Source organism: Cynocephalus volans, chromosome 1, assembly GCF_027409185.1.
Source record: "Cynocephalus volans isolate mCynVol1 chromosome 1, mCynVol1.pri, whole genome shotgun sequence".
In the NCBI taxonomy this organism is placed as follows: Eukaryota; Metazoa; Chordata; class Mammalia; order Dermoptera; family Cynocephalidae; genus Cynocephalus; species Cynocephalus volans.
Genome location: NC_084460.1, coordinates 203,424,744 through 203,442,288, shown reverse-complemented (window position 1 = coordinate 203,442,288; position 17,545 = coordinate 203,424,744). Strand labels below are relative to the sequence as shown.

At 34.7% G+C, this 17,545-nt stretch overlaps 1 protein-coding gene and 1 pseudogene across 3 annotated transcripts in view; both read right to left on the bottom strand.

Moving 5' to 3' along the window:
- Window positions 1-6,055: 6,055 nt before the first annotated feature.
- Window positions 6,056-6,993, bottom strand: LOC134368706 (olfactory receptor 5K4-like; annotated as a pseudogene).
- Window positions 6,994-10,371: 3,378 nt separating this feature from the next.
- SLC35F5 (solute carrier family 35 member F5) overlaps window positions 10,372-17,545 on the bottom strand; it is a 45,068-nt gene continuing 37,894 nt past the window's right edge. The window contains exons 14-17 of one of the 3 annotated variants that reach the window (XR_010024464.1): window positions 16,507-16,661; window positions 15,862-15,955; window positions 13,902-13,959; window positions 12,406-13,104 (exon numbers count right to left, since the gene is read on the bottom strand). Coding sequence is in view for 2 of the 3 variants with exons in the window: in XM_063108681.1 (XP_062964751.1) it covers window positions 15,880-15,955; window positions 16,507-16,661 (231 nt within the window). In the remaining variant the exon portion in view is untranslated. Of the gene's footprint in view, window positions 10,550-12,405; window positions 13,105-13,901; window positions 13,960-15,861; window positions 15,956-16,506; window positions 16,662-17,545 lie in introns of those variants that run through there. The other 2 variants (XM_063108681.1, XM_063108672.1) reach the window with 2 other exon arrangements.

The window sequence follows — 17,545 nt, the reverse complement described above, 5'->3', positions numbered from 1 at the left end:
AATAAAGAAAAGAAAATTATCTGAGTTGAAAACTCAGGTTATAGGAAACACAAGTGGTCCAGGGCTTAGTGGGTGGTTTGGATGCATTATCCAGGAACATGGGGTTAATAGTTCTGCTAAATTAAATGTAACCAACAGAAAAAGTCTCATTAGCATCCCCTCATTTTGACTGTTGAAGGGCTTCAATGCGTTCTTAGTTGAACTTCTGGATTTTTTCAGATTGGGTTTAGTGCCTCCCAGACTGCTGCTGTTGGTCAAGGCCAGTCTTCTTTTTCTTTCCATCACATTAGCAGTCCTTTATAACTGATGGTTTTAAAGCACCGTGCACATTCCCCACCCTGCTCGCCAAGTACATTCCTTGAAAGGCTCTTTGCCTGTGCCTATGCTCACGTCATTTATCATTCCCTCTTCAGGCCTAACTATTTGCATTCTTTTGGGGTATATACCAGAAATGTTTCCAGAATATTCGAGCAGGAAGTGGTAACTGCTCGCTCATTAAAGCATTTTTAAAATACACCTACCAATGTCGCATTATTTTTCTTAGGACTCATCTTGATTCTGGAATGATGCGAGACACTTAGAGATGGTATAGTAGTAGTTGGTCATTTGTTTTAATAAAAGCATGGTAAACCTGCAATTTTTTTGTCTGAAGGTACAGCAATTTTCCTAGTAAGACTTTTTGTTAATCTTTATAAAAGCAGCACCTGATGTACATTTTATTTTTTTTTTATTATTTTTTTCCCTGACCACCCTTCCCTTCCTACTCTGCACCATTCTTCAGAGAGCACACATTGCACTGCACCACTCTCTTTTTACAACTTTTCAGTGGCTTGCCACTGCCTTGGGGACAAAAATCCAAACTCTTTGTAATGGCAAAGGTTCTTAGGGACCTGTTCTGTCACTCCCTCTCGGTCCACCTCACTCCCTAAGCTCCAGCTGGTCCTCCTTCAGAAGGCAGTGAGAGTGCAGTACTCGTCAGGCTCAGTCAGCTCCAGAGGATCTTCTCCTCTGTTTACTTCTCTTTCCAGATGTAGCTCAGGCGCCACTTCCACTGGGAAGCCTTCCTGGACTTCTAGTCTGGTGAGTATCTTTCTTCTCTGTTCTGCAGAGTCTCTCCCCTACCATGTATCATGCTTTGATAATTATCTGCTCCCTTGCCTGTCCTCTCCACTAAATGCAGGTGTCTGCAGGCAGGAAAACTATCTTTTATTTCCATATCCCCAACACCTGGCACAGTGCCTGGCAGACAGTAGGTACTCAAGGAAAGTGAATCAGGGCAAAGTGTTTCCTCCAGAAAGAAACAACTTGGTTTGGGCAATCAGCATCAAGGTTCAGCAAATCCACTCCTCCTGTGGTACAAGGCTGATAAGGGTTCCTTTACACCTACATGGATTTCAGTGCCGCTCATCCTTTTGGGGGTTTCAGAATTAACCTGCACAATCAGAGGAGACAACTCTGTTGTATAATTTAGGTCCCCTTAAGTTTGGGGGTGATTTGAGTCTATGTGGCCAGATGTGATTGTAGATGTTTCTTATTAATGCCAATTTAAAAGTAAAAATTGGCATGTTAACTTTTGTTCCTTAATAATAATAATAACTGCTTTATGGCATTTGGAAAGAAAATTTGGGCCAAAAAACCAAAACAAAACAAAACAAAAACGAGCTGATTAACCTGCTTCTCACTTCCTCTGTAAAGTTCCTTAGCGTCTCTGTAAAGTCCACTTCAGGAGGAAACATCCTAATCAAAAAACTGAAGATGAATTGTCGACCAATATTGCTTCCTTTATAGAAGCACACAAGTCTAGTGTAAAGAACATTAGGTTGGGAGTCAGAAAACATGAATTTTGTCAGCAGCCTGTCAGGAAACGTGGGGTACGTTAGAGTAGTCGTATAATTTACTGTCTAAATGGTGACACTTTTGAAAGTGAATAGGGGCAGGCACTATTAATGATTACCCCAGGACAACAGATGTAAACTGGGACTGTCCTTAGCAAACTGGGATACCTTTATCTCTAAAGGTTAGGATTGACAATTGACTACATGACTTCTCAAAATAATAAGTAGATAAAGAAGTTTCAAGTAGTCAGAGCGAAGTTTTAAGAACACTATCTCCTTCAGATAGTATTTTCAGTATTTCACAAGTGTTTTAAGAAAGAAATTAAGAAATTATTGTTCTTACTTCCTCTTTCCCAACACTTCCGTGAACATACTATCCTGAATGATTTAGTTCTTATCTTTTCAGTCACTAAAACATATTTTTCATGTTCTATATTTGTTTGGTTTTAAAGAGTGAGTACCATCCCTCACATTTCCCTTTGGCCCAGTTTGTGGGAAGGAAGAAAAGGGAAAGGAGAGAGGTGGGGAGTAAGTAGAGGAAAAAGGATGGGCACGGGAAATATGAGGGGACTTCAAAAACTTCGTGGAAAAATAGAATTGAAAGTTAATACAAATCTTCCTGTGAACTTTTTGCAGTACCCTCATAGAAATCTGGGGCAGGCAATTTATCCTAATTCCACTATCTGGAGTAGACTTGAGATGGACAAAACCAATTTTGGTTCCAGAAAATTTCTTATACTGTGACATCTTCACATGCTGTGGTTCTATCATTTAAAGGTACGTGTTGTTCATACAATACGGTCTCCCATGCAAGCCAGCTACTCAGTGCCTGTGCCTGCTCTGTTCTAATCAGGCAAGTTGACATGAAGGCTACATTTCCCAAGCTCCTATGCCAGCGGCTTCCAGTCAGGTCCTGCCAATGGGAGTCAGTGGCAGAAAGAAAAGAAATGCGGAATATTTCTTCCCCTCTTCCTTCGCCTCCAGCTGCATCACACCAAAGGCTCCTGCTCTCCCTGCTGTGGTTCTGCTTCCTCTGGGTGACCCTGGCCTTGGGCTTTGTGAACACTTTGTGGTCCCTATGTGAACTCTTTGCCCCACTAGCCTAGGGATAGCATTGGATTTCTGCTGTTGCTAATTTCTGAGTTGTCTCAGTCTTTTGCTTGTCCTCTTAGCTTTTTCAATACTTGAGCAATTAGTTTTATTTTAAATTCCCATGGTTTAAAACACTCAAGTAGTTTTTGTTTTCTCGGTGGAACCTGACTGCTATAATACTCAACATCATGAGCTGTTCCAACTCTGGAGGAAAAACTCCCTGGAAGGGCCTTATCATGAAATGAAATATAGATCTTTACATGGAACCTTCCAAAGAGTGATCTGATTATTCAGAAATTTCACCTCTTATGTTGGCTTTAGACCTTAACATGCATAAGATGCAACTTGACTGTGTTTAATGTTTGGTCTCTCAAAGTTGAACAATGTGCTTCACAGGAAGATCTACTTTGTCAAATACATGAGACACTTCTTGGAGATTAAGGTGTGAAAAAATAAATAAATGGGAATGTTTTAATAAAAAAACTTTAGAAATCAAATACTTGTTTGTACAAGTGTAAAGTTTTGATGTATTTTTACTGAAATATAACATTATAAATAGACTATACGAGTCATTTTACCCAAATAATGCATTAAAATAATTCATACATGTCTTGTATTTGGTTATTCATAGCCTATAAAATAATGTTTCCCAAATTACATAGTAAGACAATAAGCAATCTTTCTATCTGGGTTTTTTTTTCATCTTTTGTTTTTGGCAGCTGGCTGGTATGGGGATCCGAACCCTTGATCTTTGTTATAACACCGCACTCTAACAAATGAGCTATAAGCAATCTTTCTAATTGCATCCCAAACCAGGATAGTTTTGGCCCTAATTGATAACATAACTAATAACATAAGTAGTGATTAGAATTAATTTTATAAATGTTTGAATTTCAAATATTCCAGAATCTGAAAATCTTCATTTTATTAAATAGGTAAAGGAATAGAATTATCAAGTTTTGTAACAAATTGAGGTAAAACTCAGCATTAAATTACTCACACCAAGACAAATATATCAAATGCTGTTTCCACAATTCATCATAAACATTTCATCTTCCTAAAGAACTCTTTCATTACCTCTGGACTTCTGGGTCTGGTAATTAAGTTGACTTAACATTTGTACATAGCTACTGATTACTCGATACAGATCTATCAAATAAAATTAAAATGCAGCAACTTGATAAGAATGGTACAGTTTTGTCTTATATAAATATACAAATCACAGTATACTGACACTTGATGACTTCAGCTTTAATTTACTAGCCAAAGGGGATTGAGAATATACTATAAAGTTGTATACAAAACAAACCTTCACAAGGATTTACCAGGATGACTACAAACAAGTGTAAACTAAATATACCTGGTTCTGCACAAGTATTGTTACCTAACCTCTCATACTAATTTGAAAATTAAGACCCACTTTAGATTATACTAGTTGAACCTTTACCCTACATTATATCCTGGCATCTATTTTTTTTATTTTTATTTTTTTTTGCCATTATCAGATATTTCCCATTACGCTAATAAAAAATAATTAGCATTTTCAATGTCCTGTCTGCATTCTTTCTATCTTCCCTCTGCTCAGTTATAAAAAATAGATACGAATGGTCCCTGACTTTTAACTTAAAACATTTCAACTCTGCAATGGGTTTATCAGGATGAAAACCCATCGTTAATTGAGGAGCATCTGTATTTCAAATGAGTTGCAGTATCCAATGTGTGGTAAAAGGCCTCCCACCCATGCCACTGGTGTTCATTATGCAGACACCCAGCAGTCAGTAGTTTAAGTAGACCATTCTGGATGGATGCAAATGCTTTATTCGAGTTCCACATGTCCCCAAACTATGCAAGTTCCACATGTCCCTAAACTAGTTACATACACTTTTTATTTTAAGTACTCTTCCACAGTATAGCAGATCTAGATGGCTGGGAAAGGCAAAAGGACGTCGACTGTGGTTATTTTCTTTTCCAACAAAATGAAATTTAAAGATGAGAAAAACCTAGTGGTGTTACCTGGTACTTTTAGCATCCCCAGTTTTTAAGATTATATATTCACAATAGTGAATACCGTAGTGACAATTTTAAAATAAAGTACTGGATAATCACATGCTATGTTAAATCACAATTTTAGCTTGAATTTGTTTTGCAGCTGATTTGATGCTGTCTGAAAATCAAGCAGGTGATGAAAACTACATATATATATTTGTTTTGCTTCAAATAGTTGCAACATTTTAATATGTTTTTCTCTATAAACAGTGGTACAAATGAATGAGAAAAAAACCAGCAAGACTTAAAGGATAAATAAACAAACAGTTCAATGGAAGTAAAAAGGCCAATAAACATATATCAGTACATCTCACTATTACTCAAAAATATAAAAAGTAAAACAAGTGTCTTCATTAATATGTTTGAAAATGTTTATTGAGTGTTTAATATGTAAGTTGCTTCTCTATATACCATAACATGTAACATGGTTGATGCTTCCAAGGATGGAAAGAATCTTAATCATATTTCATGTTAAAGTAGATCTTAATCTATTTATCCAATTTTTTATAATTCACTGTTATTCTACAAAATGTGTGCGCCTGTGTTTGTGCGTGCACTTCCATGTGTATGTATTCCTTCTCATTCATTTTTTCTCCATTCTTGAAATATTATCTACATCAAACTTTATTGTTTTAAATATAAATTAATGCAATTAGTTTGCCTCTAATCTCTATCCTTCTAAACTAATCTGCATACGTCTGTGAGGTCAGTTTTCTAAATGAAAATTATTTTATTTTTCTGAAAGGAAATTTTAAATGTTTCAAACACTCTTCATGGGATCAGAAATAATGTCTTCCACCAACTAGGTGACATTCATCAAAGAAGACTTTTATACATTTAAACATTGAATTTTGATGCTATGTTGATTTAATTGAGGATTGGAACTCTGACACAATTCCATGAGAATAATGAAAGCAGGAAATGACAGCATTGAGTTTCCCGATTTACTCTGGTTGTGGGATTTTGATTAAGATTTGCTAGACAACTTTGAAATTCCATTTATACATTTCTTAACAAATGTAGCCTAATGATTTTGAGATTGACATTTTATGTAAAAACACATTTTTCTTTTTCTATGTCCCTTACTTATGAAAGCATTTTAACAAATTAAGATCAATTTCTATGGAGGATGAAGTTTGTTTAAGAATATTATAATTACTCATAATTTTTTTCAGAACATTTATCACCTCCTTATTTCTAAGGCTATAAATAAAAGGGTTTAATAATGGAATTACTACTGTATAAAATATTGCCACTGGTATATCTTTCTCCCCTTCCTCAAATGGTCTAATGTACATGAGAAGACAAATGTAGACTATTGAGAGAGAGAAAGTGGGATGCACAAGTAGAAAATGTTTTACCTCTTCCCTCCTTGGATTTCATTTTGAAAACAGCAGAAAGGATGCAGAGATAAGAGATCAAGACAGTGGCAATGGTAAAGATTTGAATTGCTATTGAAAAAACATATGTCATGATTTCATTGATATAAGGGTCAGTACAGGAAAGTCTATACAGTGGAAGAATATCACAGAAAAAGTGATCAATTTGATTAGACCCACAAACAGTTAACCTTAATAGAAGGCCCCTATGAGTCATGGAATGCAGGTTACTAGCTTTGAAGTTCCCTAAAGTCATCTGCATGCAGTTTCTTTGACATCGTATTATGGTACTGTAGTGGGATGCATATAGCGATCATAAGCCATTCCCGCCAGAAGAAAGCAATCTGAAGTTTCAGCAAGACAGAGAAAATAAAATTGTACCATACATTCATTGAGAGAAATCCTTCTGTCCTAAGAAGTTCTCTAACATCCTGGGGGTGATGGCACATGACAGCAGGAATCTGTCAGAGCCAGGCTGCCCAGAAAGATGTACATTGGTGTGTGAAGATGATGCTTTTCCCACCATGGTAATCAGACAAATGGCCAAGAAATACCACAGACAAAAGGGTCTTCAGCTTTGGGTGATTTGTAAACCCTATGAGGATAAACTCAGATGTCAAGGAGTGATTTTCTTTAGCCATTCCTGGTTTCTCTGGTTGTAGCTGGGTTCAGCTTCTGCCAGCTCCATACCTCAGGACCCTGGTGGGGCCCGGGGCGGTGGTGGCAGCTTGCCTAGTTGTGGCTGGGTTCAGCTTCCCTTGGCTACATGCCTAAGTGATCATGATTCTGGGACAGATGCATCTGGTGCAAGCCTCAGGCTGCTTCTACTTGTGTTGGAAAGCGGCAGGTAGCTGGCGGGTGGGTACAAGCAGATCGCATGCCAAGAGGAAGAGAGAAAACAGAGAACTACATATTTTGTTCATGTAAAGTTGCTAGGAGGCAATGTAGTGGAGACTCTAATAAGTCAGTAACTTAGGTAAGTTAGCCTGACATACTCAACCTCAGTGAAACTGCCATGGATTCAAACTGTACTCAGATTAACTTCTTAAATGCTGCCTTATAAATCTAACTGAAAACTTTTAAAGTTTCCAGATGCTAAACCCTAACAAAAGCAAAACCAAAACTATGGCCTATGCAGTATCACTGTTATTACCACTCTTTATAGAGCACTAAGCACATGTAAGATGTTTGGCATTGTCATTTTTTTCCTCCAGGGTTCTAAAATTCTAAATTTTTATTCTAAATTGGCCTTTTTGGCGGGGGGGGGGGGGGGGAGGCTATATATTCTTTTGTGTGTGTGCACCCCTTTTTTGTTGTTTATTGAATATAATTTATTATATATATCTGTGGGGTACAGAATGGAATATCAATACATGTGTACAATATGTGGTGATCAAATCAGGATAATTAGTATGCTCATGTTTACAAAATGTAATCAATCTTTAAGACTCTTAGCTAGTTTTTTGCCAACCCCCTCCCCATTTTTTTTGAAAGTTTAATATATTATGATTCTTTCTCCTTCCTTCCCTTTCCCTCCCTCTCTCCTCCTTCAGCCCTCCTCTCCCCTCCCCTCTCCTTTCCTTTATTTTAGCTCCCACTTATGAGTGAGGACATGCAGTATTTCTTTCTGTACATGGCTTGTTTCAATTAACCTAATTTTCTCTAAGTTCATCTGTGTGGCTACGAATGGCAGAATTCCATTCTTTTTTATGGCAGAGTAATATTTCACTGAGTATACCACATTTTCCTTATCCAGTCATCGGTCAATGGACATTTAGGTTGATTCCAACTCTTGGCTATTGTAAACATAGCTGCAATTAATACTGGAGTGCAGGTATCCCTTCAACATGATGGTTTCCATTCCTTTGGGTACATACCCATCAGTGGGATTGCTGGGTTGTTCTATCTGTATGTATTGTATGGCAGTTTTATCTGTAGTTGTTTGAGGAACCTCCATGTTTTCCATAATGGCTGTACTAACTTATAGTCCCACCAAGAGTGTAGGAGAGTTCCCCTTTCTCCAAGTGTCTCTTGAACTATAGAACTTTTAGTATCACAGAATTTCACAGCTGAGAGGAAGCTTATACTTTACAACTGGAACAGTGAAGGGTGGACTGACCAAGGGAATCAGCACTTTTCAAGCACCCAGGTATGCTGGGCTGGGCACTTCAACTATATTTTCTCATTTCTCACTGTCCTAGGCAGGTAGCATTAACCTCCATTTCACAGCTAAGGAAATGTAAACCTACCAGATTAAATAATTTCCCTCAAATAAATTTACGAATGCAGAACAGAAGGAACCCAACTTCAAAGTTGGTGCTCTTCTGCAGAGTACTAATTGGCAAAATGTGGTCCTGTGACTAGCAGCAGTGGTATTACGTGGACACTTGTTAGGAATGCAAATTCCCAGGCCCCTTCCCAGATCTATGAATCAGAAATTCTGGGGTTGGGCCCAGCAATCTGTGTTTTAACAAGTTCTCCAGGTGTTGCTGATGCATGCTCAGGTTTGAGAGCCACTGCTCTATAGCATGTTCTCTCTCTGCTTTACTTGGAGCATGCATACTAAAATATATATAATTTTACATGACTACAAAGGTCAAAAGAATTAAGTGTATTAAATTTTATTCTAAAATAATTACGACAGCCTTCAACAAAATTTTGCTTCAGATGTTAAGTGTTCTAAGTGAATGACACTGGATTTTTTCCATGAGAAAAATAAATGTGAAAACTATTCCAAGCTGGCAAATACTGGCAATAAAAATCTCCAGAATTGTTTTCACCAAGTGTCAAAAATAAGACTCTTGGATAGAAGTCTTCTGCCTGCCATGCAAGAACCCACTGAAATGAATGGACACTCTCCCATGACTGACTTTATTACTTGCCATAATTAAAACCAGGTGTAGGAAAACGAAGTAGAGAATTACTGAATGCTTAGCATACACGGATCTAAAAGAAAGTTAATAAAAGTAGCTCTTACGAAGGAAATCACATATAAAATTAAAAACTAAAATTCATGAAGTTACTTGTCAACAGTTCCAATTTGAAAATTTTACTATCTGAAGTTTAAAATATCATGAAGGAAATGTGTTCATCTGGGTGCTCCACCCCAAATCCCTAACTCAAAAATAAATCCACATCTATGTCACCACAAATACAAAATGCTGTCATTGGAGATTTCGCCATTTCACATTAACATTTCAGCAAATATGCCTAACTGGACAGCACTAATTACTTTTCATATGCAATTTTTCCTTAAATATGTCAACGATTTCATTATTTGACATTCTAACAGTGTATAATGAATACAGGAAATTTTATAGGAAAGTATTCTTTTTTAAATGTAGTGACATTATAATTATGCTTAGTTTTTAAGATATACAAACCACAATTTTTTAGATTAAAAAATCAGAATGAAAATAAGGTAATCTAATAAGAGTTAAAGTTAAAATAAAGATTTCAGTCATCATGCAATCTTTATTTCTGATGATAAACAAAAAAGCTTCATATTAAAATAACAGAAAATTCCCAATAGTTATTATTTGCTTCTAATTTAAAATGAACTCCTCTTCTGCTCCCAGTTTATTAAAGGCTCTTATTTAAAGGAAAATTTCCTGTGGACATATGAAACATATTATTAATTCCTGTACAGGCAAATGAGGCTGATACTATAAAAAAGGAAATGTGGTGTCTAAAATTGCAAGTCTATGTAAAAAAAAGTACCTCAACTTATCTAAATGGAATTTTTGGGACATGACAGACATATGAAAATAGAACTCTAACTTCAAATTCTGTAAGCTGAAAATCTCAAAAATGCCATAACACCATTTAAAAAAATCAGCACACAGTATGGTAGCTACATAAGTTAAATCTGCAGATGTCACAGATAATATTCATTCTCAATTCCGTGCATAATTCTTAAAATATTTTTTAGTAATAAAGAATATTCCAGAAGGAGATAGGAAGAAATGTAGGATTATAACAACTAAAATTGCTTAAAATGGAAATAACATTTCATTTATTTGCTAAAAAGATTGTTGAAAAAAAATATTATTTTCTAATTAATTCCACCTTTAACCGTCTTCAAAGATATTTTCTTTCTTCAACCAGCATACTGAGGATTAGTTACAGGCCTTACCACACGCCTTATGAAAACACGTGGCTTCCAGAGGAGTCACATCTTGCAATTCCAAATTGGCTCTGTGTGATTGATTTTAAAGTGGGCATTATTAGCATTCTTCCTGAAACAAGACTATATACCTTTGAGAACATTCACATTTAACCTTGTGAGCTCATTTCTACGGAAACAATGAATTTTATTTGTTAGCTGCCTGGGAGAAAATCAGTTTAATGTAAGAAATTAATTAAGTCAGAATGACAGAAGGCAATATCTCAATTTTTAAAAATCAAAATGTATTTAAAGGAATAAATATAGGTGCTTGACATATACCTAGTGGCTTTTCTAAGCTCCATCCAAAAAGCATTCATCTAAGCACTGTTCTCATAGAGAGGAAGGACATTAGCAGTTACATGAATGTATATGCCCCAGAAATTCCAAAGGCCTGCAAGGCTCTGTGATCCTAGGGCCTTGTTACTTAGTTTCTAGGTAATCCACAGAATGAAAGCAACCCAATACAACCTTATTTCTTGAGAAGATGAACCCTTAACCACAAAGGTGCAGAGGAAGTCTTCAATTGCTCACTTGCTGTGGCTGCAGTATTCAAATACAATCATTCATATAAATAAAATCTGAGAGAAAAGATAATTGGTGGGCGAGCAAAGTAGCAATAATTCATACTTTCAGTTAACCAACTGAATGATGCTTCCTTCTAAAGCAGTTATTCTTCAATTAACGAAACACAGCAGCCTAGTGTAAGAACTGTTCAAAATCTATCCAGCATGTCAGCTAAGGCTTACTACTTCCAGAATCCTGAATGACAACACATGATCTGTATGATGATGTAAGCATAGAGCACATGAACAACCAAAAAATTCTAAGTTCAATCTCTTTTTCTACCATATTTATAGAATAATTTAAAATTGGATTTTCACCTCCACTGCTTCAACTATTTTACCCTGTAAATTGCTGAAGGTCTTTGTAAACTGTCAAAGAGCAAAAACAGAAAGCAGAAGTATCTAGACAATAAACTTCAACCAAAATTAGTCTGTGAGTAATTGAAATATTAAGTTATTTTTAAAAGAAAATCCCTTAGAAGTCCACATTCTTTACATGCCTTTACCCTGTGAAGCTAAACAGGTCAAAAGTGTAATTAAATCAACATTATTTTTAGCTTAAGCATTACTGGTGGTGCCAAGTGAGAAGACAGTTGTCTGTCTTTTAAATTTAATATCATAAACAATATTTCAAATTAATATAGCATAAAAGCTTTCCATATGAAGCAGAAAGATGGCCAAACTTCATTTTAGACTCATGGTAGCAATTTTAAGAATGCTAATAGGACAAACTGAAGCTAACCACTGTAATGGGAATTTTTAAAAAATCAAATTTGTTAAGAAATTTTGAAAAGAACTAAACTATTCTTGCAAAACTTGAAAAGGGAATACATTCTGATTAATCAAAAGTCTGTGCCCAGGACATTTGTTCACTGATGTCTACGGAGAACAAAATCCAGGAGCAATTGTACAGTAAGTACATGTAAGGCCTAAGTTTACTAGTTGAAATAAGGAGTATTTTATATTTAATTTAATCTTGGTTGAGGAGAAATTCAAATGTAACTTTTAAAGTAGAATTCCTTCTTGTCTTTCCTCTTTGGTATTTTAACCATTAATCATTTATTTAGGAAAACTAAAATTATTTAAAGAAGAGGCATCCAGTTCTAGAGTAATTAGGCACATTTATATGTGAAATAATTAGAACACTTGATAGATCTAAAATACACAAATACATATATAAACACTTTATTTTAATAATACTCTTTATCACTTAAATTTAAATCATTCCATTATAAAAATTTCTTAATTGAAGAGAGAATATTTCTTCAAATCTCTAAATTAAACAGAGCTTTAACAATTAAATTTACAGAAATACAGCCTTTAGAAATACATAAATTCTTCATTTTACAATAATACTTCCCCTTTAAAAATTTGTTATGGTTTGTCACAGATTTAAAATAGAAGGCACCTAATGCTATAAAAGGATAATACAGTATATGTAGTATAAGTGAACCAGATCTTTTCTCAAATATTTATTATTTTTAAAATCCCACCAAATTTGCATGAATATACTTGTTGCATAAATTAAACATTTTTTTCTGTGTGGTTATTTTGCAATATTCTACAAAACCCCAAAATACAATCCGTACCTATTCCAGGCAGATTATTTTAGCATTTTACCAGTCAGAAACACTGATCTATATACTTAAATTATTTCTTGAAGATATTTTCATAATATAGTCCAGCATTTAACAAATATGTGAAAATAAAGTCTCAAGAACATTAGGATTTTATTCCTTGATTAGTTCAAATGATTTCATCAGCTGAATTCCTTGAGATGTGTAAGGCAAGTTGGTCCTTTAGATGGACTGTGGACTAGAACTTCCTATAACTGTAGTGATATGTACACAGCTACATAGCAAAGTACTTCATTATGAAAATGAAGAAAACAGATATGAGGAAAATATATTTTAGAGTTTCAAAGAACTGAAACCGTTATTTTTCAGACTAGGCACTGAATCATTTTTCTACAAAATCTTGCTAGAGATTGTCTCTTCGCTGTATAATGTTCCATTATCAAACTAAAAACAAACAAAAAAAAACATAGAAACATGATTAGACTATAATTTTCGGTTTCAGTTTTTTATACTTTATATTTTAAAAAGCAAATTATCTTAATGTTGAAATGTATATCATACACAGTATATATACTTAATAACTGGATACTTGAACCTGAGGTGAGTACTGAGAACTCATGAAAGTGAGTTCTACAGCAATGTCAAAGGCTGATATCCAATACTACTTAGTCTTGTACTACCAGTTAGCTTTATTCCTGGTATATTTTACCATTACTCCTGTAGAGACAAAGATTCCTGACCAACCTACTCAACTCTACATTAGTCTATTGCAATCCATATTCTTTAGTCTTCACTAACTCCCCTTTATCCAGCTTCCACTTCTAAAAATATTGAAACCTTGCCTGAGTGGGGGTGGGTTTATCTGAGTATGGGAATAATGCACAGCATAATAAGGAAAGATAAAGCATAAATCACAGCATCAAAAAGCTTTAAAGAATGATTGTGTTTATGGTTGTTTTGTTTTAAATTTAAAGATGGCAAATAAACACATATTTAGTTCCACTCCTTCTTCAAAACCTCACTAAAAAAAGACAATAAAAGAGTTTCTCTTAGACGGAATAAACTACACAGACAAAGAAAAGGACAGAGAGACAAGAAAACAGCAGCTAACTTTTAGCTAGCAATAGGGAAATACCACCAGATATCTCGGTAAGGAGGGGTAAAGAAACAACTAAACACAGGAAGATTGGTACAAAGTCTATACAAAAAGCAAGTAGACCCTCAGATTCCCCTACCCTTACTTTTCACAGATGCTCAGGTGCCTTCTCCATCCCAGGAAAAGACTTGAAGCTTTAGTCTCTAAAAAGGGTAGTAACAGAGGGTCTCTGAACTGGAGAAATACCAAGCAGAATCCTACATGGCTCAGTTATAAGTAACATTTTTTAAATCTTAACAATGTAAACATTAAATATAGATTTATCTGAAATGATGCAATAACCATATAGGGATGATGAAGAGCTAGGAATGATATGGGGTTTTGAGGCAGGTATGTGGGATGGGAGCACAGGAGAAGTAAACCCGAAAATAATCTATCCTCATCTACTTTAATGGAAAAGTCTATTGAAGAAGCCTAAAACTGAAAACTGAAGAAACAGAAGTATAAGCATGGTACTTAGACGGGGAGGTAAATAACAAAAGAACCGGCTAAGATTGAAAGTGATTTTCTCAGATTGAGAGAAGAATAAAAGCAGGATGGGCAGGGCAGGGCAATGGTAGCTGCTCTGTACATGAAGTCTTGTAGAATTAGAACTCAAACCACGTGCATATACCTGTATAATCATCATAACAGTAAAAACTAGATTAAAAAAAAATTCCCCAAAGGAAAACACAAAACCAAGACAATTAGTCTTAGGTTAGAAGTGAATTTACCATGAAGAAAAGAAACTTAAGCTTAACAAGGCTAATGTGTGTTTAGGAGTTGACATGAGTTGTACAATATTCTAGGTGAGGAGGGGAAATCCAGTTGCAACCAGAAAACATTTCAATATAAATCCCCTAAAGATATCTCTGAAGAAAGGAATCTGAATCTCCATAATTCTACTAATTTATTGTGATCTCTCATTCTAAATAATCACTTTTGTATCTGCCAAAGGTATATGCTGGGTTTATTTTAAGGATTCATTTAGCGAAACACTAAATATCGTGTACTCTTTGTCACCTAAGAAATATAAAAGACAATCTTTCTTAAAATAAAAAATGGAAAAATGTTCCTGAAACATTCATTGTTAAGTAAAAAAGCACAAAGAATCAGGATATACGTTGTGCCAGTTACATAAAACACACATACACACACACACACACACACACATAAGCATAGAGAAAAGACTATACACCAAAATATTACATTTTTTCTTACTTTTATAATCAGAGAAAATAATATTTTTTAAAGTACATCATTAAATAAAATGATGACCCTTAGCATGAATAAAAATAAGAGTAACCTTATTGGTTACTTAATTTGAATTAGGACTATTACATATACTTTAAACTTGAAAAGTATTTAAGACTTCTAACAATCTTATAAAGGAGGTTTTATTGTAACCCCATTTCACAAATAATGAAATTCTGCCATTTGCAGCAACATGGATGAATCTGGAGAAAATTATGTGAAGTGAAATAAGCCAGACAAAGAAAGAGAAATACTGAATGTTCTCACTCATAACTGGCTGCTAGGCAGGAAGGAAGAGAGGGAGGGAGAGGGAGGAACGAAGGAATGAAGGAAAGAAAGAAAGAAAAGACCACAACAATAGGCTGAACTTTCAGAAGGAGAGAACAAATCTAAAGATACTAGAGATGGGCGGGAGGGAGGAAGGGGGTATGGGAGGTGATAGGTTGGGCAAAGGGCATAAAGAAATATCACAATTTGTAAGAATGAATATGCTAATAATAAAAAAAATTAAAGTAAAAAAAAAAGATTCAACATTTGTATATCTGAAGGGGGAAATATTATAATAAATTCATTCTTTTTGTTAAAAAAACAAACAAAAAAACTCCTGAAGCACAGAGAGGTTAAAAATCTTGCATAAGGTCGCACAGATAATACATGGAGAAGAAGCTGGAATTGGAGCCCAGGCACTTTGGCTCCAGAGGCTGTTTCCTTAGTTGTTATTCTGAAACAACTAATTATGGAAAATCAATTCTATGTTTGAGTATTACAAAAATAAGAACTTACTCAACACTAATGCCAGCTCACATACAAACCTGAGCTACAGGCAACAGCTAACTAGCTCCATCCTCCTGAGAAACACCATGCATAGGAATGAGACTCTCACATTGTTCACTGTCTTCTGGAATTCTTAAGGAAAAAACAAACAAACAAACAAAAGAACAATAGTTAAGGAAAGCTTTAGAGCTGAAAGAGAACCTTAAACATTATCTATTCTACTGGCTGAGGCTGTGAGGTCAGGATGCAAGTTAGTGGCAGAACCAAGATGAGGACAAGATTTCCCAACAACTCATCCCAAGTTCTTTTTAGAGTAAAATGTAAAAAACTTCCTTTCTTTTAAGGAAGAAATTGAAAAAAGAAAATTTGAGGCAATGCTATCATATTCTATTATGAATTACGTTCAAACCAATAGAAGTTTTCTACATTTAAATAATAAGCACTTTCGATTTTACCTATGAATCAAAACATTTTTTCTAAAAAGTAGTTATGAAGAAGCTATCTTATTACTCAATGGATCTGAATAAATTATTTTATTTTAAACTGGCATAAAACATAAATAAATTATAATCTATCAATAATTCCTCACATAATATTTCTAAAACCTAGGCCAGCATATATAATTCTCAGTTTATTTGGCAAAGCATTACTTTTTTAAAATCTGTATTTGGAGCTAAACCAACCTCTGAATTCGATGTTTTCTGCATATAAAGGCAAAAATTCTTCTGATTCCCACCATCACAGGATCCCAATTATTATAATGGCATAGGAGAGTTGCAATAAAAAATGAAAAAAATACAGGGATAGCGCCTGCAAAAAATAACCAAGAAAACTGCACCTAAAAATAAAAGATAGGAGAATAAACAAACCCACAATTACTATTGAGGGCAATTTTTCCCTTTAATGTAAGTTTTCCATTTGTGAAAACTAGCAAGAATAAGTTAAAACACCAAGAAGATAATACTAAGTGTTAACAATATATTATTATTAAATCTAAGGATTCAGGACTTTAATTTTACAATTCCACCTGCCTAAATTACCAACAGTTCTTCTTGCTTGGAAAAAAAGTTAAAGCTAAGCCAAGAAAGCATGTTTTTCATTTATTATGCATAGTACACCAAGGGTAGAAATATCCACCATGAAATTTTTGTCTTGATCACCATGCTGCCCCTTTCTTTACTGCTTACTGCCTATTCATAGGTGGATCCCTCCCCTTCAATTTCTGAAGTCTCTTCAAAACCTCACATTAAAAAAAAAAGTGATATTGTAGTTGTGCTGTATTGTGTTATGTTATGGTTCTTAAATAGTACAAAAAAGATGAAACCCCTACGTTTTTGCAAAACTTTTATTAACAGTATGCAACAAATTCTAATCATGACACTGAAAACTTGCTTACTATCTAGTAACAAATGAAAAAGGTTCAAAATGAAATAATGACCAAGTAAAATAAAGTATATAGGAATATTTTTACTATGGAATGTTAGCCAGAGAAGACAAGCAGCAAGATAAGCCTCAGTGGTGAAGAACTTTCCTATGTCACCAAGTCCAATCCTCTAATCAATCTTGTATCAGGGTTGTCAAGAAAATTAAAAATGAGATGCCATAAAGTTACCAAAAAAAACCCCACATTCTTCCCTTTCACTGGTTTACCTTTACCATTCAGATTCAAATAAGGATCAAAAACAACTGTCAAAGAAGCGTGTAATGATTAATTATTGAGAT